Source organism: Neolamprologus brichardi, chromosome 23 (assembly GCF_056152115.1).
Source record: "Neolamprologus brichardi isolate AB-2024 chromosome 23, ASM5615211v1, whole genome shotgun sequence".
Lineage (NCBI taxonomy): Eukaryota > Metazoa > Chordata > Actinopteri > Cichliformes > Cichlidae > Neolamprologus > Neolamprologus brichardi.
This window is the reverse complement of record NC_142125.1, coordinates 8,909,726-8,934,475: the sequence shown is the minus strand read 5'-3', so window position 1 is coordinate 8,934,475 and position 24,750 is coordinate 8,909,726. Positions and strand designations below refer to the sequence as shown.

General features: G+C 39.8%; 1 protein-coding gene across 3 annotated transcripts; it reads left to right on the top strand.

Moving 5' to 3' along the window:
- The first annotated feature begins 117 nt into the window (after positions 1-117).
- On the top strand, positions 118-22,270 carry slain2 (SLAIN family member 2). 3 transcript variants are annotated; one of them, XM_087835816.1, is made up of 10 exons: positions 118-823; positions 5,012-5,154; positions 13,759-13,926; positions 14,013-14,186; positions 14,273-14,626; positions 15,404-15,553; positions 16,678-16,764; positions 18,798-18,836; positions 19,241-19,466; positions 20,987-22,270. In XM_087835816.1, exons 1-10 carry the CDS (start codon positions 339-341, stop codon positions 21,048-21,050), a joined length of 1,890 nt encoding a protein of 629 aa, XP_087691942.1. In that variant the 5' UTR covers positions 118-338; the 3' UTR covers positions 21,051-22,270. The 3 variants fall into 3 exon arrangements, with proteins under 3 accessions (XP_087691942.1, XP_006790282.1, XP_006790281.1); XM_006790219.3 differs by lacking the exon at positions 16,678-16,764; XM_006790218.3 differs by lacking the exon at positions 18,798-18,836.
- Positions 22,271-24,750: the final 2,480 nt, after the last annotated feature.

The window sequence follows — 24,750 nt, the reverse complement described above, 5'->3', positions numbered from 1 at the left end:
TCATATCTATAACGGTGTAGTTACATGTGCACGCGCAAATAGGTGTTGGTTACGTGGTCGTTCCCGATATGGAACGTGGTGACGTGTGTTCTCCGCCGCCTGTTGGTCTTTCACAGTTGGTGACGAGTATTATGAAAATGGCCTCAACCCTACCCGTGAGCACGAATAACCGGAGAAGATGACGACGCTGAGCTTTTCAAGTCGGTTGAACACCAAAGTGTCTTCTTTGAACACCCATATAGCAGTGAAGTAAACAAAAACAAAGGGACTCTCGGCAAAGAAACGCCTAAAAATACCCCCGACCACTGCATATTTTCGTAGGGCTGAGAGGAGCCACTATGGAGGATATCAACTCTAATATCAACGCGGACTTGGAGGTGCGGAAGCTCCAGGACTTGGTGAAGAAACTCGAACAACAAAACGAGCAGCTCCGGAGCAGGTCTACGATGTTGTCTTCGTCCGGACCGATGTCAGGGAACCACAGACCCCTGAGCGCCGGATACGACTCGTCGTCCCTGTCAGCAGGGATGGCAGCCGGTCTGGCCGGCTTCCCTGGGGTGGGGTTCGCTGGAACGGGCGGCTACGGTGGGCTGTTGGAGAACAACCGCTGTTTAAACCCCAGACTTTCTTATGACGGCATCAGTTTCAGGAGGGCGTATGAGGGTGAGGGGGCATCTGCTGCCACCTCTTTATCGAGTATGAACTCATTTTATTCAGACACTAGCAGGGGCTTCACGGATGAAGGGGAAGCCTCAATTCTAGATGAAGTGGAAATCTTAGATCTGGAAGACATGGACTGTCTAAACGAAGACGAGGACAGCTGGTGAGTCAAAGCCTTGTCTTGGGAGGTAACTTGCCTGCTCTGCCGTGTTTTTGTCTTCGGGGCTGGGTGACAGCTTTAAATGCCTGGTCACAGCTGCTATACACATTAGCTGCCACCACAAACGCCTGGCATGAACAATCATTTCAGTAGCTTGTCTGAAATCTGAAGTCATCCCCACTGAAGGAGCCTCATTGTGGATTACTGACTGCAGGATGTTGTTTGGCAAGTCATATGGGCGATCCCAATGCACTTCTGTGACTGTCTGAATATAAAAGACAGGCTTTGTCTTACAGTCGTTGTCAGACCGCTCTCCATTCTTTCCGTGCTTAGAGTTTGTTCATTAGTTTCAGAGATAGATCAGCAGGCCTGTGGCAATTAAAATCATCAGTTTCTTGGTGTTGTGATGTGACAGATTGCTTGGCTTGTCGTGTCAGTGTTGTACAGTAAAAAAATCAAAGTTGTTTTCCTGCCCAGCAGCCATGTGGGAGAGGTAGCCATGGTTATATTCCTCTTCTGAAATCCCTTTAGTGCAGCAGTTGGCACACAGCTACAAGTGCTCTGCAGCACCAAGTGAGAGATGTGAAATAGGACAGTTATCTCATCATCATGGAGAAATAAACGCTATGGCAGGGTCCTAGAGATGATTACAAGAATTGCATTAACAGGGGTTATAAACATAAACTGTTAATCTTATACACAAGAGAGTGTCTTGTGTATAAGATTAGCATTAGGCAAGGATTGTAGCAGTTCCCTCAAACCAAGGTGTTGTGCATGTCCTGATGTTTTGTCATTAAAGTGACAAACAAAAAAGGGACAATGTTTTTACCACAGCCCAGATCATTAGATTGTGATTGCATCATGAACAAAAAGCAAGCTAAATTAGTCTGATGTATTTCCTGTTACGTCTAAGATCTTTAAATGTACTTTTTGTAATTTCCCCCAAAAATAGAGACATCAGGGGGGTTAGTATTTTAAAAGTGAGTGTATTTATACAAATTTAGTTGAAATTTGCTTTTTAAATGTTTATATTTCTGTTTAGATGCACCTATTGCTAATCCACCAGTTGTAATTAGGTCTTTCTAATAGCATTCCTCATTTTAAAGCCAGACTTGGAATGCATAAAACTGATATTCACACAAGTTAAAAAAAACTATCCTATGTTAGGCCATTACAGCCAAGTTTGACAAGGAATCCATGTTTCTTTGAAAGTAGCTGCCCTTGAAGAGATACCAAATCATACAAGAGGTGGTATTACACTGCAAAAATGTAATCAACGTGAAACATTTTGGATTGTAACATTACAGGCTAAAAATCTTTAAAAAAAAATATGACTTTCACTGTACTCACCAGACACTGACAGCAACACTTTAACATTCACAGTAGAGGAAGATAGAACTAATACAGTATTGTTGTTCTGCCTGTTAACTCCTATGTATTTCAATATCCTTTCCCGCTAGATTGTGCCCATATAATTTAACCAAGCACTGCGCATTTCTGCCCTTAGATGGCTTTAGAAAAGAAGTGCAGCCCGTCAAACTCCAGACTAAATTGGATTTGACTGTTTTTTACTTCCAAGACCATCATTGTTGACTGGATGAGAATATAATGATGGCCCTTTTCTTCAGGAAATGGTTATCTATCTTATTAGGACGGGCTTATATGCATTGCTTCTGCTATGGTAATGATATTGTAGTAGGCAACACGAGGGCGTAACTCTTAATGCATCTTAATGGCAGTTTTTAAAAGCTGCTGCAATCAGGGCATATCATCTGTTTTGAAGTTGAACATGCGCCAAGTGCTTTTACATTTGTGGAACACTCCTAACACAAACACTGTTTCTTCAAGGGAGGATAAACACGAATCCTGTTAATCAGTTTGCATTTTTTGTAATTATTATTTGAGCTAACTCAGCTTTTCCTGCCTTGCTTGCAGCTGCATGCCCATGCCAGCTACTGAGCCCTCGGCATCAGACTACTTTCAGACATTGCTCGCTCATGCCCAGCCAAGCTAGTCTCATTATGCCCTGGCTGTTTGTCCATCCTCTGGATTAGATTGATATCTGGGATTAGCCTATAGTGCCTAGCTTTTGCCAGCTCCTGTCACAGACTCCTGTAATCCCATGAATTAGCATCAGAGTGGATTTAAAAAGGCTGCCTGCTCCTGCAGCACTCGGCCTATCAATGAATGCCCGTTGCGCTGATGTTTCTGCATGCGCATGACACATATCATTGTTTCAGATGTAGTTTTACATTGCACTGTACCACATGTGAATGGCTGTCATTGTGTTGATAAACAATGACAATGTGCAGTGCCGATTAAAGGCCGGTATTTCTCTGCCCTTGCTTTGCCTGTAATGTTTCTGCTTTCATCTTGAAAGGCTTCCTCAATGGCTGCAACAGTGCTGACAGCTGCTGACTCAGATTTCTCCTCTGAGTGGAAACTCAACTCTTCTCTTCTCTTCTCTTCTCTTCTCTTCTCTTCTCTTCTCTTCTCTTCATAAACATTTCTATTGCTTTTATAAATGGGGAACACAATTAAATTCAATTTTGATAAGTGAAACCATGTTTAGACTGTTAGAAGTTGAAACCATATAAATTTTACAGCCACTGAAAGTGCCACAGTCACGATTCATTTGCTCCAATGCACTTTTTGACCTCATCTTAATATGGAAATGAGGCGAGGCTGATAGCTTGTCAGCTATCTCAGGTAAAACTGTATGTACTTCAGTGTTATTTCTTTTCCAATGATCTTGTTAGGTTAGCTTATTTATGCATGTTCTGTACTTTTGCAATCAAAAGTGACATAGATTTTGTCATTTTTCAGTTCAGCAACTTTATGAAGCCTTAGTTCTCTGTCTATGACTGTATTTCTTGCTGTCAAAATGACATCACAAATGTTATTTGTAAGCAGAAATTATGTCGTGGTAAACAAATGTCTTTCTTTACACTCAGTAAAGCTGTAGTTAACTCAGTGTGTCACATGTGTGTAGAAATGGTAGATGTAGCCACCATGACATCATCCAGCGGTCCTGGACTCTGCATTTTGAACTTCATTGTTAGTGTTTTGGCTGCTCCTATTTTGGTTGTTGCAGCCAGAAGTTACCATATGTGGAGAGAGGATGCAGCGCTAAGTTATGAGCTAATGCCAGATAGATTTGTTAGCAAGCTGCAAAAACTTGTATGAGTGCAGTGAACAGAAACAGATACCTGGTAACTGGTGCCAGGTGATGGTCTGAAAAAATACCAGAATTTTATTCATCAAAACTGGAGCCTAAACTTCTAAGCACCTAGCAGTCACTGACCAGCTCCAGTTGCCTGTCAACACCTCTCACCCAAAACAGTCACACACTGCAAAAACCCCCCAAACATTTTTGTACCAGACTATAAATATGGTTATTAATGCTGCTGAACATTTTAACACTGGAACCTGTGGGAATTGACCATTTAAAGAGCTACATTTTTAGGCACTTTAAGTTAATCTTCTAGCTCTGGAGGTTTCTCGGGTAAAATTATCTGCCTGCCGCATCAACTTTAAAAAAAAAAAAAAAATCCCACATTTTGTTTTTCGCTGGCTTGTCAAGTGCATATGAGGTGTCATTGTGTCTCTCTGTTTAGTTTGGTGTGTGCACTTGGTTCTGCAGAGCAACTAGGTGTGTGAGTGTGTAGTGATTTTCAGGCCGTATTTTCTCTGCAAGCCTTGAGTTTAACTTGAAGCCATATTAAAAGTGTTTGGCTATTTAAATGAGTACATATGATTAAGTATTGAGATTTATGGTCTTTCAAGATTTTTTTTTTAAGACTGTTTATTCTTAAGATTTCTTAAAACTCAACACATGCAACATAAATAAAAGGATACTAAAAGGGTATTTACTATATTTTTAGAGTCCCCTTAAATAATTAGCAAGGATCAAGATTTTAAATATTTATGTCTGAAATAAATTAGCATTAAAAAAATGTTTTTTTTTCTTTTCTTTTTACTAAGAAAACATGAATTCCTTCCTGCCTCTCCACATCATCCACTATAAGGCAGCACTTTGTAATAAAACCAGGTCCAGATTAGCAGCTTGTTATCCTCTCAATCACATTTCCTCTTCAAGCTGTTGACTCACATCATATATGAGGTGTGATAGGAGTGATCTGTTTGTCATTATTAGAGGAGAAAAATAACTTGCTGTTGATATTTTTTTAGGTTATATGAGGCAAAGCTGAACAGTCCCCTGCAAAAAGCCTTGAGTCCTATCGTGTGGTGCCGCCAAGCTCTGGACAATCCGAGTCCCGAGATGGAATCAGCCAAGCGCTCCCTCATCCACAGACTGGACCTCACCATGTCAGGTAAACAGGAGCATAGTTGTAATTGTTTCAACTGTAATTACAATACCGATGCACTTAATTTATCTTTCTTTTGGTATGTTAGAGGTCAGAAACAAATAACATGTGTACCAGACTATGTTATCTGGATCATTGGGCTTCTCTATTAGTGTCTGTATTGAGATATGTTCTTTTGTGTTCACAATTGTCTGGCTGGCCTTCGAACAAACATGATGCATTTGAGCTGAATAGAACCAAAATCACTGAACCATCTCTCCTGCTAGTGCTTGCATCTGTTTTTTGGGTTGCTGATTTATGTTAAAATAGGGATGGGAATCAAGAACCGGTTCTTGTAGAGAACCAGTTCCCGGTAGTTCAGTTCCTTGGAATTGTTAGTATGCCTGTTTATTGATGCCGCTTATTGGTTTCACTTACACTTGTGCTACAATTAGCTGATTTCAGTTCATGTGTTGGAAGAGGAAGGCAGTAACTCAGTCTGTGCTCCACAAGGTTCATGTGGATATTTAAGAAAAGTGTTCTGTGTAACATTTGTAATATATTACTTTTTTTTTTTAGTAATGGCCCCAACACTGATCACAACAAAGAGGGGAAATGCATCCAACATTCAGAAACATTTGACCACATTCATGCAATTAATTTGCATGAAAGCAATGTCTTTGATGTACTGCTTAGCGATGGTGTTGACTCTCAAAGCCGTTAATGAAAACTCAAAGAGAAACAATAAGGAGTAAAATCGATGTGATATCGATAACGAAATCGGAATTGTTAAATTCTTATCAATTCCCATCCCTAGTTAAGAGGCTGTTATACTTTCAGCCTGTTTGGATCCATATGTTTTGCTATTAAAGGGTGAACGCGAGGCTCTGATAGTAGGGTAGTTGACATCCACATGCCCTCTGGTTTTGGCACTTGAGGATGTGCATGCAGACAGCTGTGGACACTGCAGCTGCGTAGTCCTTTTTATATTTTCTTTTCAAGACTGCTCAGAGTCTGCAAGAAGGGTGTATATGTAGTTGGCGCATTGTAGTATAGTGCCTCGATGGGAATAAAGGCGCACTGTGGTCCACACGGAGCCTTGCATTCACAGTCTCTTGACAAAATTTACACCAGTAGGAGTCTGCCTTTCATGTGGATATCTACTCGGCTGTTGAAGTCTTCAGCTGCCCTGGTCCACTAGTGAGCATAATGACCTGGCTGTGCCTTATGTGTATGTCATTTCTTATATGTACTCCTAAACTATGGGTGTTACAACTTAAGGAAAAGAAAATCGCTATATTGTCACTTGTACAGGAATCAAAGAAGTTGAAATGGATTTGATTTCTGCAGAATATCTCATTTCCAACTATCAAAGGATCTCCCTTTCAGTCAGAAAATAGTAATATTAAATCACTGCAATGCTGGTAAAGACTAACTTGCTTGCACACTTGTGTCTCCAACGAGGTTACAAAAATAAAGAAGTGCATGATTAACCAAAACAACACCAAAGTGTACTGCACAGTAGCAGTTGTGTCCTCACTTTTGGTTTTGGTTGCACGGGTGACAGTGCTGAGCATACACTGCTAAATGATCTAGATTTATATCATTTGGTCAGAGTGAAAATTCTTCTTCTTTTTCTGTTTAAAAGCACCAGGGTTATTATTTTCTGCTTATTTTGCTGGCCGATTGTATGAGGAGCTGTTGTGCCCTGGGACCTGCAAAATATTTATTATTTTGTGTCACGTGATAGTGCCTAATTGCTTACTTATTTATATTTACATCTGTGATTTTTATTTTATTTTTTTTTGTATTCTTATTTTGCTGCTTTTGCAGCACTTTCTTCTCAAACAGCAGCACTGACAAACCTAAACTGATCCATACTGAATGGCCTGAGCTAACCAGCGGACCTATCAGTCTCTGATCCCCGAGTGTATGGATTCAATGAATGAACTGCAGACACACTCAGTTTACATACATAAAGTGAGATTTTTTTCATGTTGGGGTTTAAATCGTTTAGTTGTGTATGAGAGTATGTAAAATAAGGAAAGATAGACTTATTGTCATAACTATACGTGGAGCAATCGTGCTGACGTTTGCAGTCACTCTCGAAAGGCCCCTTCTTATAGTGAGAAGAACCTGAAAAAAACAACATTAATGTTCTGATTTTAACCACATTATATCACACAGAGTTACCTAATTTCTTGTGCCTGTAGAGTTTTTGATTTCACTAATTATATTTAACCTTTCAGTGAGGAGAACAGGGCTCCGTTCCTGAAAGTTAAACTAAGAGGCGAGTCATTTCCATTTTGACTGTGGTATGCTCATGTGATAGTTGGATCACGTTGAGCAACAGTCCAGTGAAGGTTGTCACTGGGGTCAGTGGGATTCTTTCAGCTGTTGTGAAAGAAACACCTGGTCACACAGTTCTTCCCTCATCTGGGGATAGGGAAACTTGTTTATGTGAATATTGTTGCATGGAGTAGTTATGTGTTGGACTGTCTTCTTAAGTAATGATAAATCAGATCAGAGTGAGGCTTGTATAATATAACTTATTGCTCTTTATTGGCTGTTTATACCAGCTACTATGGGCTGGACTATGTGACCTTTTGTTGAACATTGCTCTTAGCCTTACCTCACCTTCCCTTGAGAAACCTCTTGCCTTACCAAACTAGTTGCTAATTATGGCCAATTCTGCTAACATTTCTCTTAATAATACTCACTGAATGGCTCAGTTGTGGAATCTTTTTATACTCCTAAAAACTCATCTTTGAGAACACAGTGATTTACTGCAGTACGTTAGGAGAGAATTGACCTCACTTTTGTATTTAAGTCATTAAATTCACACAATCTGTTAAATCCATGAAACCTTAATATGGAAGTTTGTCATCTTACTGTCCATTTGTTCGCCCCCATTGTTCCACTACTTGAGTCTGACCCACATTTTGAGAAACACTGATTTAGGGAGTGGTGCTTACTTGTGGTGATATCATCGATGTAGGCGTGGCACGATAACGTCATCCTAAAAATACCCCCCTTGTCGCTAATAGCATCTGCCCCACCTCATTCATTCCTCAGATGGCACTGGTGGAAAGTGAAAGTGCACTATGGGGAGGCTTATGATTCACTGACTAAAGTGGTTAAGACATTCAGATCTAATGAATTAAACACCAATATTGTGATTTTTAATAAAATATTTAGAAATTTTTCAAAGAAGACTTATAAGGTTACATAGTATCTCAGTGTCTGACCCAGACTCTCTATTAAAGCGAGGATCAGCATCAAGCAGTCAGTGTACATGCATTTACTTTCTACATCTCATCTTTTTACTTCTACGAAAACTTAAATAACTTGATGAATTAGGAAGTCAGGTTGTATATCATCTGAGGGGAAACTGCTTATCCGCTCAGTGAACACTTTCCTGATTAGTTTTATTGGCTCAGTCTCTAGTTGCTGGTTGTATTGAATGCAATGCAATGGTCATTTTCTAAACTGCGATCTTAGTTTTCAAAAAACTACGTTTATGATGGCAAATTTGCTCAGCTTTACAACATGGCTATGTTCAAATTTGATTTAGATTGTTGCAATCAAAAAATTCTTCACAGTGAAGTCAAAGTGAGAGTTAAATAATACCATTAAAACGGTCTAATGCAGCTGTTGGTTGCAGTCAGCATCTGTCTTTTTGGGAAGACTGCACTGGAGTCTTTGGTTAAACTCCCATAATCCTTCTCTCTGCATAGCCAGAGAGCTACGCAAACACAGGACCATGAATTTGGCTTTAAGCGCTACATTCTGAAAGCATTTGTGTCTGTGAGAGTCACCAGACAGGGCTTTATTGCTCCGGGCTGAATTATTTTTCATACCCGACCTCTAGCAGGAGCATGGAAATGCTGTTGCTATGGAATCGCCAAATAAACTCTTCACTTGCGGCAGATTGTTATCAAAAGTGTGTGAAGATTTCACATCTGTCTAAGCATTGTGCCATCTTCTGGAATAAGTGCATATTCAGATATTTTAAACATGACCTTCTGTGTGAGGAGTGACCCAAGCCTTTTGTATGCGCACACCCTGTTAAAATCTTCTCCACAGATGACGTGTCTCGGTTATATAACTAACAACAGGGAGGAAACTCCTGGGAGACATCTCCTTGAGTTGACTATACTAGTCAGACAGCACAACTTTATTCATACCAGACAGTTCAGATATGCAGTGGAACCTTTTTGTTATTAGTGCTGTACAATTAAACAAAGCTCATTTCCTTTGCACTGCTTTGACAGCTGTTCCACAGAGTACGTAAAAGACCCAAGAGGTCCCAACCACAGTCACATGGCTGACCTGCCCTGTTTTCAGCTCTGACTTTTGCACAGTTGTTGCACCTCCTTCTTGCATGTCTCTGCCAGTTTTATCCCCTTTCTTCTCTGGTGTATTTATCTCTAGCATACAATAGTTTTTCTATTTGCTTGTCTCTTGGATGTGCTTACAGCTCCGTGCTGCTGCTTTAACCCATTCATTCTTTTATTTTATTTTTGTATCAAATGGCCTCAGTGAAAGGTTGGTCTTCTCTTTCCCTCCCCCTTTAAGGCCTTAAGCAGTCTGTTGTGTGCCGCCTCATTTAGTTTTATTTTTGCCTGTGGAAACTGGCCTGAAGTTTCCACTGACTGGCGCAGCACAATTTCATATCACAGTAAATGGAAATGACATCAGTCACAGTGGGCAGAAAGAACATTTCCTTTTCTTTCTACTGACTTGTTTCAGTACACGAGGGTGTCAAGGACACTCTATTTTTATTGGTCCCTGTGCTACTGATCCCATCAGATTGGTCTCATTCTACTGACAGTGTGTTGCCAGGATTGCTGTGATAGGCCAGGTCACCTAACCACATCTAAATCCTCTGAAACCTGAATTTGCCCTTTGAGCTGTAGCACCATTGTGATTTTAGCTTAGACCCAATACAGACTAAAGTATGTCAAGCTCTTTTGCTGTGTTGTACACAAACAGGCAGAATTATTTTTAAAAGTTGATGATCAACTTAAATGAAAAGTTTACCAGGTGTGGGGCTTAGCCTGACTTAGAAGTGATATTGAAAGAATGACTTCTTTCCCATTATGAGATACAAATTGGACATTTCAAGCATATTGTAAAATAACAGACTAATGTGGATCCTGATATCCTTCTAAAATCAAGTTATGATACTTACAGAAACTAAAAGTAGATATGAAAAAACATTAATAAAAATAAAAATTATACAGAAAGTAATTAGAACTATATGGTGTACTTAGTTTTAATTCTTAAATTTAATCAAATTTGCCAGCAGAAACAGTTTGAGGAGGCTGTGATGTTTACTGAAATTGGGATGTCTGTGTAACCGTTACCTTGAAAATACACCAGCTCCAACATAGCCATCAGAACTATTTGCACCCACTCAGGACAGTGTTTGCAGTTCTGCCAAATGACCCACGGTGCATTTCAAAAGCTCGAAATGTAGCCTGGTCTATTTTTAACGGAAGCCACATCAAGTTGCACAGCGCAGAAGAGGAGCGCAGGAAGTCGGATACAGGATCGGTACAGAAAATTTAGTCTTTTATTTTCAAAATAAAAGACAGTTTACAGGCTAAACATTCAGCTTCTAAAACAGTGAGATCTGAAACTCTGTGAAGACCTCATGTCACACTCATGGTCAAATGTCAAGTGTGGTATGGTGAACCTCTTGAATTTTGTCTTTTTCAAATATGTATCCATATTTAAATTCTAAAAAAATATTAAAAGTAACACTAAAAGTATTTTCAAAACAAAATCAAATTTAAATATAGGCTAGATATAGGAGCAGAACCATTCTGGAAACTGAATTTTAGCTGAAAACAAAACAATGTTATATATATATTTAAATTAAAAAAAAAAAAACCCAAAACAAACACTTGCAGCACTGTTCTGGATTCAGTAACCACCATTTATGATTTTACTGTATGCAGTCACAGAAATATGCCGTTATATCAACTTTCTTGTGATGTAAACACAGTGGAGCTTTACAGAACATGCAGCTTAGTATTTACTCTTTCATTTACCATTTCACCAGGTGAACTCTTTAAATCTGTTGACCTTATTGTTCTTTTCTGGAAAACAAAGCATCTTTTGGTTAAGTGAGTGCAGCATTTCTGACTAAACACGTTCCAACGTTGTTGGCATTCCACAAGATCTGATCCATGTGGATTGCAGCAGAGGAGACATGATGGCGTTTTCTAAATAATGCAGGAGGACAGAGTGCAGAGCACGAGGTGGAACAGGAGAAAGTGAAAGGAGCGATGTGGAAAGAGCAGAGAGTTGATCTTAAAAGGCTGCCTCACCACCGAGCAATGTAAACACATCCAGTAAGAGAGATTAAAACAGAGTGATGATGGGTAAATGAACAAACTCGAGAGATGTTAACCATCTAAACCAATCAGAGTATCACTGTGACAGAGTGTCCAGAGTCTGATATCATGATTCAGACCAGCGACTTTGGACTGTAGCCTGTGACCGCTGCTTTGCTGGGTTTAACAGAGAATTGTATTGTGCTCTGTGCGTATATGGACTGAATGGTTTGCATTGTTAAGCGTTTGTCCCAGCTAATGATGTAGGAAGTCTCCATCAGGCCCACACTCAGCATACATTATAAGAGACTCAATCAGATTGAAAGCTCTGCAATGTGCAGGCATAGATGTGCCGGCTCCGAGCAGACACTCCTGATGCTCATAGTCAGAAGGCCAATAAGCTTCGTCAGGGCTTTTAAGGGGTTACAGCGTATAGATGGTGAATGAGCAGATTAAACAATGAACGACAAGTTTTGATCCCAAATTTCTATGAGTTGGATTTTAGACTTTCATTTCTCTAAAAGTCTAAAAGATTCTTGGTAGAAACTATAAGATTGATAGCTGCAAGTTTGTTTTTATACGCAGGTAATTTATAGGGGTGGGGGAAAAAATCGATACTGTGTAGTATCGTGATATTTTGTTTGCTAATAATGTATCGATACAGGGACAGCAGAAATCGATATTTTGTTACAAAAAAAGTTTTTGTGGACTGGAACATACTCTGACTTCAGAGCATGTTGATCCTTTTTCTGAGCAAGAATCCTGACATTCCTTCACTGTCCAAATGTGTTTAACTTTTTTTTTTTTTGGCAGCAATAAACATGACAGTTTATTTATTTTAATTTAAGACATGTTTTATTTTAATTAAGTTTAAAACTTTTTTATTTAATCTAAAATTATATTTTGTTTTAATTTACTTTCAAATTCTTCAGTTGCTGAATGGGCTGCATAGTTTTCATAAATTGCATAGTTCAGAATAGCTATAATTGTACCAGATGGTTGCATTCAGTTAATTTGGACTAGACTGTAATACAAACCGTTCAAGTTTGTCAACAATAAAACTGACTGAAATGAGAGAAAGACTGAGTGTGAGACTTTGATATTAGATAAAATGAATATTGATAAAGTTTACCTTTATGTACAGAATCTGAATATCGCAAAATATTTTTAAAAATTGCAATAATATCGTATCGTGCGTTAAGTATTGTGATAATATCGTATCGTGGGGTGTATGGTGATTCCCACCTCTAGTAATTTATGAAGTTGAGGAAACAAAAATCCCCCTTCAGCTGGTATGCGGGATGTTTATGTGATTGATGGTGATGAATATTTTTGTTTTGTTGTTTTTTATTCTCTCTTTAGCATAAAAAACCAAATATTTTTATTATAGTCTTTCAGCAATTCTTCATCTTTGAACATTCAGCCAACACAAACTTTATATTGCACAACAGAAAGGCCACTGACCTGGTGGTCGCCTCCTCATTTGTTGAAAGGTTCAAAAGCAGTCAACAAGGCTGATGTTGGCCATGACCGTGTTTGGTTGACAGGTATTGTAGGATGAAGTGCAGATTTTATGATATCCTTTGAATGACAACCATGGCTGAAAAACAGAGGCTGACTAACTGGTCCCAGTGAAGAGAATATTATGGATTATTCATTGAGAACAGTCTTTCTTTTTCACCTATTAATGTAGTATACTTACCAGAAGAAATAGTGGTAAAAAATGTTAAAAATAAGAAATCATATCACCTCAATAGAGTGATAAAATTGCTCAGGAAACACATATTAATACTATTAGTTGTCCAGGACAAATATACAAGTACCTAATATAGTGAAAGTCTATTAGTTTGGTGCGTTTGCTGTATTTCTCTGTCACATTTTCTTAGTGGTCAACTTTTAAAACAATAAAAACAACAAAACTAAATACTTTAGTGGGTAATATTTGCCAGGTTCTAAATCTGCTTGTGCAAAGTATCTAAAACATTTATTTCTTGACTTGTATAAATAATATAATAAAATGTCAAAATGAAAATAAAGGAACTGATGACAAAATAATTAATTGCAAGTAAATGTAATATATGATATAATTCTGTATTTTGATTTAACACCTGTACTTTCCCGCTTGAAAGTTTCATAGAATAGTGAATGAGAGGACATGAAACTGCTTAACAACTCCACCACATGTAGACAGCATGGATTTTGCAACATGAAAACTTTATTGACAAGTCTTTCTGAGTCTCTCATGTGATGCTGTCTGACATTGTAGTTCTGCTTTTTGCCTCTACAGCCAACAAGCGCCGGAGCTTGTATGGAAGTCCGTACAACCAGCAGAGTTATGGAAGTCCTTATAGCACAAATGCAGCCAACAGCCCTTACAGCAGTGGCTTCAACTCCCCCTCCTCAACCCCAAGTAGAGTGCCCATCGTGCGACAGCAGCTAATGCCTAGTAACGCAAGTATGGGTCTCTCTATAGTTCACTGTCTGTTTCAGGATATCTGTTTAGTTTATCTCTAAAACATTCACATATGATTTCTTCACCAGTTCATCAGAGAAACTCGGCAGCAGAGAGGAATCCTCCTGCAGTTAGTCCGCAGTCATCGGTGGACAGCGAGCTGAGCACGTCAGAAATGGATGAGGACTCAGTGGGATCCTCAACAACCTATAAACTCAATGATGTCACTGATGTCCAGATATTGGCACGCATGCAGGAAGAGAGTATGTATCCGTCATCCACAGCTTTATTCTTCAATTTTTTGCAATTACGTTTTTTTTTTTTTACACCACACCTTTTTTGCCAACAGGCTTGAGACAGGAATATGCTGCAACAGCATCCAGACGGAGCTCGGGTTCATCCTGCCACTCACTGCGGCGCAGCACCTTCAGTGACCAGGAGCTAGATGCTCATAGTCTGGAGGACGACGAGGAGGCGGTGCACCCGGCCTTTCACCTGCCCTCCAACCGTTTCAGCCCCTCCCCTCGCCACTCTCCCCGTGCATCCCCGAGAAACTCTCCCCGCTCGCGCTCACCTGCTCGTTCCATCGACTATAGCCACAGCCGGGGTTCTCCTCAGCCCATCATCAGCCGCCTGCAGCAGCCTCGTCACTCGCTGCAGAGCCACGGGCATGACCTTCAGACTAATGTGGTGAAAAATGAAGGTAAGCAGTGGAACATATGAACAAGTTGCATGTTTTCAGTTACTCCAGTGTTTCCCACATTAGGTCTTATTTTCATCACAAGTAACGTGTTTATTATCAGATGTATAATCAGATGGATTTTAAAGTCAGAAAGCAGCAAGGAAGCTGGGGATGGTTGTCCTTACTTTGTGATCTCAGTGAGATGGAAGTTTAGAACAACTGCTGTCACCAGAGGCACCAGTTGGTGGACACTGGACAAAAAATTCAAACAGCTGTTTATCAAAGACCGCCACAGCAGCGACTTGGCCAACAAGCCAGCCAAATAAAGACTGACTTTTCAGACCCAAATGTAGCTAAAAAAATGAGGCAAACTCAGAAGTGCCCAAAACATGGGTTCTTTTTAGCTGACCCGCAGCCTACTTGCTCTGTAAAAATTAAACACTATTGTCTCAGTAGCTAGTTTCAAGGGTTTTCACTGGCTACTTGTCTGTAACAGTCGTTAGCCAGTGAGCATATCAATGAGTTTGGCATTTGGGATCCATGTTTTACTCGTTTCCCCTGGTTTCAACACACCAAAATACCAGCATCCATTATTTTATATACAGTCTATGGGAAAAAATAAGAAGAGACAGAAAGGGTAAGGGTGATTGTCCATAACTTAATCACATGGATAAGTATGTTACCAAATATGCTTAAACTAATACATGTAGGAGTACACCGGCGAGTAAAAGTTTATCTGTGGGAAACAGTGATTTGAGTTGACGCTGACTTTGATTCTGGCCTGTGCTACTGTTGTAGAAAAACTGCGCCGAAGTCTTCCTAATCTTACGCGCACCTCGGTGGCGGCGGCAGTTCAGGCCCCAGAGCCCGTGAAGAACAGTCGCAGCTGTGAGTCCAACCTGCAAGTGCCAAACGGCGGCTCTCCCCGACACCAGAGCCAATCTGCCAGTGAGTACTGTAACAGCCACGGAGAGCATCACTTTTTAAGCCTTTTAGTTTGAATGCGAAATATTTATTAACTTGAAGCTTTAGACTGTCAGATTCATTACTGAAGTAACTTTTTGTTAGATCGATATTTGTTTTGCTCTCCAAGCGCAGCGACATGGCAGGCTGTGTAATCTCATGTTAGCTTTTGTGTGAGCGTTAATCCTTCTGGCTGCACATTTGGTGTAGGGACTGCACTGCTTTGTAGTGACATGGCTTTGGTGTTTGGGGATCCTCTTTTGTCTTTGATCTTTTTTCCTTGTAATATGTTTAACACACACATACACACACACATCCTTCCTCTTATTATCTTGGCATAACTTTCACTTCAAAGAAAAGCACTCATCCTGCAGAATAAAAGCATGATGCCAGAAACACTGACAATCCAGAGCGACTCGGGGGATCTGTGACACAAACATTGTTTTACATTTCATGTCCAATGGTTTTATGGTCTCTTTTAAGAGCTTAGAAATCCTCCTCTGCGAGTTACGACTATCCATTTGATATAATCCTGTAATGGGAGATAAAGGTAATGGTTTAGTCCTTAATCCAGAAGCTGTAATCTCTTCTCTGTTACTAGAGGCAGATGGAGCAAGAGCAAGTTTCAGCGGGTTAATCATGTGGTAGCTGCCTCTTTCTTGCCTTAACCAGCTCCTTGTGTGGAAGGATGGTGTATTTATGTGCTCCCTATGCATACATACAGAGCAGCTATTCAGTTTTTACCTCAGTCTTTATACATTTATCTGTGGTGACTGGTTTGTGTTTTTCTGAGCTTTGGCTGTACTGGACATGGGCACCTCTGCTGCCTCTATCACTGGCTTCTCTTCCCTGTAAAGCATGTGTAAACCATACACTCCTTTTCTCTGTCTGTGCTGGGATTGGTTGTTAAACCTGTCAGAGGCAGAGGGCACTTTGCTCTGATAGTTGTGCTCCTCCTTCACTATCTCAGCGTGCGTGCTTGGAGAGCCCTCTAGTGTCCTCAACCTGCACCTCAGGCTCAAATGGCCTCCAGTGCCAAAATAGCCCCTCTTTCTCCATGAATTCTGTGACAGATTGAAGTCTAGTGCTGACATGTTTCTGTTTTCCAGCAGCACCTCAGCTCCCGAAATACTTGACCCCTTCTCGCACCTCACTGAAACCCAAACAGCAGCTCCAAAGCCCCACTGCCCTACGAGGTAACAGCTAAAGGCTGTGAGACTGCTCTCTCACACAGACAAATGCACAACTTATGACAAGCTGAAGGTACAGATGACCGATGAGTTGTAATGATGGGTTGTTATGTTTATGGAGCGGAAATGAAAGTGAGGGAAGTTGCCAGCTCGTCATTTGAAGCGCTGAGAATGTAAAGCAACGCTGAGCACACGCTGAATTTTAGCCTTTTATTTTTGTTGCTTTCTTTGCAAGACGTTTAATAAGAGGTAACCATGGAGTTCGTTTGTTGTCAGAGATGAGGATGATCTTGCAACCTTGTAAGAAATGTGTGAATGTGTATTTTCTTTTGGTTGTGGTAATACTTTCTTTCTGTAAAGAATCATGCATGGCAGGGTCAGTGTCATCTCAGGTAGGTAACACCTTAGAATAGCCATTGGTAATAAATAGTAAACTGATAGTTAATTAGACTTCAGTTATGTTTTTTTATGATTCAACAGTTAGATCATAATAAAAATAGTTGTAAATAAACGTTGTGCATTTATAATATTTGTCATCTTGATAGCTGTTAGAAAGTTGCCGCTGATGTTCAAAATACTTGTTTTGTATAAATGGACGCACTGGTGACACTGGCAAAAATCCAAAGGCTGGAGAGCGTGTACTGTTTCATTCACTGTTTAGTTTTCTTCTCTCTTGCTCTTTACCTGTTTGATGCCACACATACAAGACACCTGATGCCTTTCCTACGATGCAAGTTCAACATAGCCAGGCTTTCTTTGCGATAGCTGGCTTGACACAACGTAAAATCTTAGTCAGAGGTGGCGGGTATCACAATGGAGGTTATATACTTTCTCTGTTAATCCAGGCGTTCTGCTTCAGGCTCAGCATAAAAAGGGATCGAAGCATCTTTTCACTCTTGGATGCAGATCTATAAAATCTAAAAACCCCAAAATATAATAAGAAAAAGAAACGACGTTCCTGAAAATCCTGTGAAATCTTGTGAATACATAAGTCAATACATATCTATTTTACTGCTAAATGTTGCCATGAGTGCTGCACGTTAGAGCCCTGAAACTTTAAACAAGATACACATTATAACTCTGGATGTCTGGGCATAGGGCTGTCCTGTAGCCTCATAAAATCCCCGTAGATTGTGGGCAGGTCAAAGTGAAATAAATGTTATTGATTGACTATTCTCAGTGATAAATTGCCAACAAACAGGCCGATGAGTTTTCTAATGTGTTCTCTGTTAGCTACAACCTCAGCAGTGTACAAAATGATTTGGCAGCAGATTGGGACCAAGCATAAATACAATATTACATTTTCTCCATGACCAACTGAATGCATGCAGTACACAGTTTGTTGTGCTGTAACTTTACTGCACAGCTTCCTTTTGTGATATTAGTAAGCCTATCAACTTCCCTGTATGAAATAGAAGTCTAGAGAATCTGTATTGTACTTGCTTTAAGTGAAAAAAATCAATGAAAATCCATCCTGATGATTTTTAAAGAGAAGATCTGAACACGAACCTACTCCAGATCAAGTTATGTGCCTAGCCTAAGTTACCATGGTGACCTAGCCAGGTAAACAGAGAGCCAACTTCATGACAGAGCTCACTAACCCATTAATCTCGCTTTGTTGTGCACTTCCTCCCAGAGATGCCAGCAGCTTTCACTAAATAGCAGGAATAAGAAGGGCAATTACTAAGGAAGCAATTAAAACAAAACATTTGGTTGTCATTAACAAATACATAATAAAGTACAAAACATCGTTAAAGGTGGCCCCGAAGCGGTTTTAGTTATCCCAGCAGAAAATCCTCTCCTACGTCAGGTGTTGCAATTTAAATAATTTTTCTTATATTTTGGTGGGTTTTATTTAGTCAAAGGATTTTTCGTTATAGATAATTAAAAAATTAGAGGAAACTGCATAGATATAATGTGTGGCGTCAGCCCTAAAGGCCCATTTTGAGCAAAACGCCCCATTACACTGCATGGTCAGCACGTTCCTCCCTCCCTGCTCTGAAATAAGGCCTGTCTCTGTTGTCTTCGTCTTTGTCTAGTCCCACTCTCCTGTTGCTTTGGAGAAGAAGGTGATTTCAGTGAGTATTCACTGAGAGCCTCCACCTTTTTAAATATCGTGATTGTGGTTTCCACGCCGTGGCCGCATCGATGTTGTGTTGTTGGTTTTTAGTAGTAGAGTTTGCTCTGTGTGTTTGTATCATCTCATTCTGTCAATGCATCCAAAATCATAGCCGGCAGCTGTGCTAGTTAAACCTTCTGTTCATTTATTTATGTTTTTGAACTTATGTAGAAGTTTGTGAATTTGGAATGGATGTTGTTAGTAAAAGCTTGCATACTGTACGTCTCAGATTTTTATACCGGCATCATATTTAAATTAACCTCACACCATCGTGGTTTTGATCATTACTTCATTATATAGATACTGTGTATGAAAGCAGTCCATCATAATCCAATTACACCTGACTTTTCTGCCTGTCTCCAGTCCCATCTCCCAGTAAACTACGGACTCCTGCCACCCCATCACCACTAGCCTTGCGGCAACCGGTAAAGGCCACATCTACCCCCAATTCTGCCACCTCCACCCCCACCCGCTCCCTAGCTCCTCCGCGCAGTGGCCTGCCCCGACCTAGTGCTTCTACAGGAGGAGGAGGAGGAGGAGGCGGTGGGATCCCTCTGCCTCGCAGCAAACTGGCCCAACCAGTGCGCAGGTATGTACAGACACGTTGTCCTTATTGTGCACTTCTCTGTCTGATTAAAGAGGACGGTAACACTTTATAATAAGGGCGTAATTCCCCTGTAATTAAATGGAATTTCAATGGAATTCATTTTAAATTACAATGTAACTATATTTACCTACAAATACTTGAAGTAAGCTGCAGCAGAATAAAGAGGTAGCAAGTAAGAAATAATTATACTTTAATTTAACCTCCTTTATTCCAGTGTGCCTACCTTTAAGTATAGCTAGGTAAATATGATTACACTGTAATTTCAGATAAAATACATTGAAGTTCCATCTAATTAAAGGGCAATTACACTCTTAGTCATGCAGCAGGTTATAAAGTGTTACCAGGCGGGCGTATTGTGCTTATATTTTCGCTCTTATGTGTACACCAGTAATGTTACTGGCTGGTAATTTACTAAAAATTGACCAGTCTAATATCAAGACAACAGTCAAAGCTGAGCACAACAGACTAACAGACAATGTTAAACACTGTCTGTAATTACATTCCTCAACAATCAAATCGTAAATTAAACGTTGCTGAAATTTTTAGTTGCTATCACATAATGTTACACAGACAGTCTTATTGTATTTCCTGAGTGCAGCAGCAGTAGCATTCTTCTCTTCCAGGTTTAAATAGCTGGCTGGTTATTTTACTTTGACAGAGAAAGAGAGAGAGAAATGCTGGTGTAGCCGCAGCTCCAGCTAGTGGTGAGTGGTTGTAGAATCTCCATCCACCACTAGCTCTTTTAATGTCTTTTGAATCCACTGTTCTTACAAATTTGTACGGTTTTACTGTCATTGCCTGTCTTTTAATTTCTATAATTCAATTTCTGCGTTCTGTGTGTTGCTTTGTGGTGGTTCCATTCCCAGATTGATTCCACTCTTATAAAGGTTGGCCAGTCTTGCTTCCTCCAAATAAGAACCTTCTAACTTTGAAACTAACACCCAGAAAAGGTTAATCCATCCATTTTCTTAACCGCTTATCCAGTTCAGGTTTGAGGGTACACTGTCATAGGACAGGAGGGGGGTACACTCTAGACAATCACCTGTCTATCACAGGGCAAACACACTAGAGTCACACTTGTGGCCAAAGCTGCATCTCTTTGCCTGTAGGAGGAAGCACAAGTACCTCCAGGCAAACGCTGGAGGATTCGAACCCAGGACCTTCCTGCTGGAGAGCGACAGCGCTAACAATCATGCGGCAAAACACACTTTCTGTTCATTCTTATTGGTTTAATATGCAGACATTCACTTTGAAACAGCCTGGCTGGGAGTGCAAAGCTCGCAGAATTGCTGACCGACTTTATATCAGTCCTTAAAACATATTTTTATGCGATTCCATCAGAGTCTGGTTGATGTCTTTCAGTTGTTTTGTTTATTATCTATTTTGACTGCTTTAATGTGTCTGTGATATTTATTTCGAATTGGTTTCTGTCTTGTATCTCTTTATTTTTATTATTATTGTTGGCTGTTACAGAAATGCATTTTCCTTGCTTGCCTTTTCAGGTCCCTTCCTGGTCCGCGGACTTACAGCGGCGGTGGTGAGAACTGGAGAGAAGGTTGTTACTAAGGCGGGCCACCAGGGGGCTCTCCAGTCAAAACTATCAATAAAAGGAGGAAGATATTTTAACATGGCACTTTATCTACCTAGGGCCTCTTATAGGACAGAAAGACCAAGCCCCCAAAAATACATTTGATTAGGAGTTTAAAAAAGAAAAAGGGAGAGGACAGAGTCCACATTGTGTCAAAGAGGACCTCTCATTGTGTCTCTCTGTGGGGACTGGCTCTGGAGGGGTCAGGCATGTAGTGCAGACAGCCCAGAAGATGCCAAAGAAACCAGCCCAACTCCAGCGCCCCATCAGAGGACACGTCACCTGCCTTTGGTTCAACTGCAGTCATCTGTGAGACTGTCCATATCTCCACATGCCCAGCTTTCCTCCCTCCTCCTCCTCCTCGTCCTCCTCCCCCCTGTTCTTCTTTCACTTCCCTCAGGTTGAAATGTTTCCACGCATTTCTCTCTTTATGCTCTGTGTTTAACAGATGTCGGTGAGCGATCTCTATGATGATGCTGTGCAGGTGAACTGTCCCGTAACGTTAGAGAATTGTTGATGTCTTGAAACAGTGAAAGCACCTCTTGTGTGGGTTTGACATTTAAGAATCTTTCCTCTTTGTAAAATCAGCCAGAATGTATGCACAAGTTTGTTTTGGGAAATTATTTATTCAAAATTATTTAAGAAGTGTACATCCAAACATCCATATCAGTATTTTGTTTTAAAATTTCAGTTGTTTAAAATGTACGTTTTGAACCTCAACTGCAAAGCTAACTTTCCAAAGCCTTTTTTTGTTTGTTTGTTTTTGTTTTTAAAGTGTCAAACCGGGTGGTTAAAGACATCCCGGCCAAAGCCTCAGTTCTGACTTGTACCACAGTTTGCCAAGATTATACTTTTCCATTTAAGTGCTTAAAGTGGTCTGTTCAAGAACAGGGGCCAGTCTCACAAAGACGACTCAGTTCTAAAACCGTGTGTAAAAGATGGATTTTTGGTAAGCTGACAGCTAACGCTAGCATTCATAAACTGCACCGGTACAGCTCACAGATATACCTGCTGCTTCAGAGAGGAGGAATAGAGTAATTCAACACTAGAATTTTAAAATGTACTAAAGCTACAAACAGCAGGTAGGATCAGTTCAATAACTCTGATTAGCAAATGTGCAGTCTGCTCCACGTGCATGTGTCAGGATTCAACACCCATATTTTAATTTAGTTTAAATTAGCGAGTTAAATGGGGGGGGGGGGGGGGGGGGGGGGAGGAGGAAGACCCCAGGAGACTAAAACTAAGCTGTAGCTGTTTGTGCACTTTTATGCGTAAACAAACCAAAACAAAAAAACCCAACCAAAAAACATGGTTGTGCTTTCCAAGACGGCAAAAAAAGAAAAAATACATAAATAAAATTTCAAAAAATACCAAAACACATTAAATAAAATTAAAGATAACAATAAAACTGACTAATAAAAAAAACTCTCTAGTGAGTGGCAACTCAGTGAACTGCAATTTTTTCCCCCCAGCACAGCGGCTTTCTGCTTGCCTACATAAACCAGTTTGTCCTGGACTATTTTTAAACAAGAAGCAACGACGAATTCTGGTTGAACATCGTAAATATCATTTTATTAGCAGTGTCGCTGAGTGAATACATAATTTGAAGTTAGCCCTGGAGAATGGTGACGCTTTTGACCTAAAGGTACTTTTTTGTAAATCTTTGTTTTTATTAGTGGTTCAAAACAATAAAAATGAACCAAAGCTGTCAGCAGAAGAAGAAGAAGAAACAATCGTTCTAACTTTATGTCCACATTGCCTTTGAATTATGTTTAAGAGCTCAATCTGGGCCATTCTGTACTCTTGTGCAGTACGATTTTGCACCACAAGATGGTGCAGTGAGTCATCGTAACTTTTCCTAAACCTGACTAATAATTAGGAGGAACACATGCTTATTTGCTCTGGTGTTTTGGGAAAAAGGGAAGCCTCTTGTATAAATAGGGAAGGGTAAAGAGAACTATCAAGTTTAAAAATGGAACAAAAACGTGAATGTGCTGCCCCCTGCTGGTGAAAGTTAAATTATGCAGATAACTACAAAAAGTACCTTTAAATAAAAGTCAGCGGTTCTTTTTGTGAAATTCAGACTAGATTACACATTGGTGACTCGGGCTTTTATTTATCTTACCTGCAGACGATAGCAGGCATTTCATTTATAATTGTTCATAATAGTCCTCTTTCCGCTGCAAGACCAAGCTTCAATTTGGGATCCACTCTGAGCTACTGAATTGTGCTTTTAATAGATACACAGCACTTCATGTAAGCACTTAAAGTTAAAAGCCCTTTCATTTGGGACTTTTATCACTAGACCCGAGCTGCTAATTGACTCTGTTGCAGAAATATGGCAGCCAAAGAGCACATTTTAGACCCTCGCACACTGGAGTCTCAGATATCTTTGTGAAACTGGCCCCAGGTTAACATTAGCTCTGAGTTTTTACTGATGTCTGATTTAAAAATGTTGAGAAAAAAAGCCTGAAAGAGCTGTTTTGTCCCTGTTCACCCAATCAGCCAATGAAAACAAGGAAACTTTGATATTGTTTATCAAATCCCCATAAGAGATGTATCAGTGTGTATCATTCATACCATGAAAAAAAAGGAATATGATGAAAATCTGTCTTGAATACGTTTTAGGTTTTGATTGGCTTTTACCTCTTATGCTATGAGAATGAATCAAAAGGCATGCCAGTGTTCGGGAAGCTGTACCGGTGATTGATGTGGTGGGTGTTCTTAAACTAGTGCCTATAATTTAAAGTTTGAACATCATTTTGTTTGTATGTTTTCTTTTTTCTTGGTGCCAGTTTTTGGTTTCGCCAACATTGTTTGCAATTTTGCATCTGATTGCTTGATTGATTTGCTTGTTGCCTGTTTGTTTTTGTTTTTTTAAATAGAATCAACACATTTATAATTGCTTTAAAAAAATGTTTTAAACGCGCCTTTGTATTTATATCTAATTACTCGCTCTGTAAATGAAACTATTTATTAAAGAGAGAGGTGCCTCTGTTAAAGCTCAGATTCAGTGGGAAGCTGTTGGACGAATGTTGCAAAAAGACATACCACACCTTTTGTGTGACAGGTTTTGTTATTGAAATTTTTTTTATATCCACAAACATGACATTCGGTTTCCCTGTGTAAAGTCACATTTCAAATAAAAGCTCAAAAGTATTCTTACATGTAGCTTTTCCTTTTCCTTTTTCTTGTTTGCAATTTTGCTAATTTGGAACTATAAAACTGTTGTAAACACCAAGTGTACAAGCTGCACACTGTGGAGTTTGTACACATTTAAGGGCAGTTTTTTAAACCACATGTATAGTAAGCAGACACTTTAATGTATCTAAAAAATAAATAAAGTGACTGTGGCGGCAGTGAACTCATCATCATGTTCAAGAAACCACTTCTGCAATATGGCATGTTATCCAGCGGGGAGCAGCCATCTGAAGATGGTTCACTGTGGTCAAAGGGGCCCGAAATTGAGATCAGGTAATGTTTTTCAGAGGATGAACTGAGGGTGTGCACCAAGGCCCAGAAGAAAGTACATAAGGGAATATTTTTATGTTATTTATTTAGATTTTTACTTAAAACTGCCATAAAAAACACATCTTATATAGCGCTGTAATATCTGAGCACTCAAAGCACTTTATACAACTTGCCACATTCATACAGGCTCTTTTTTTTCTCCACGGT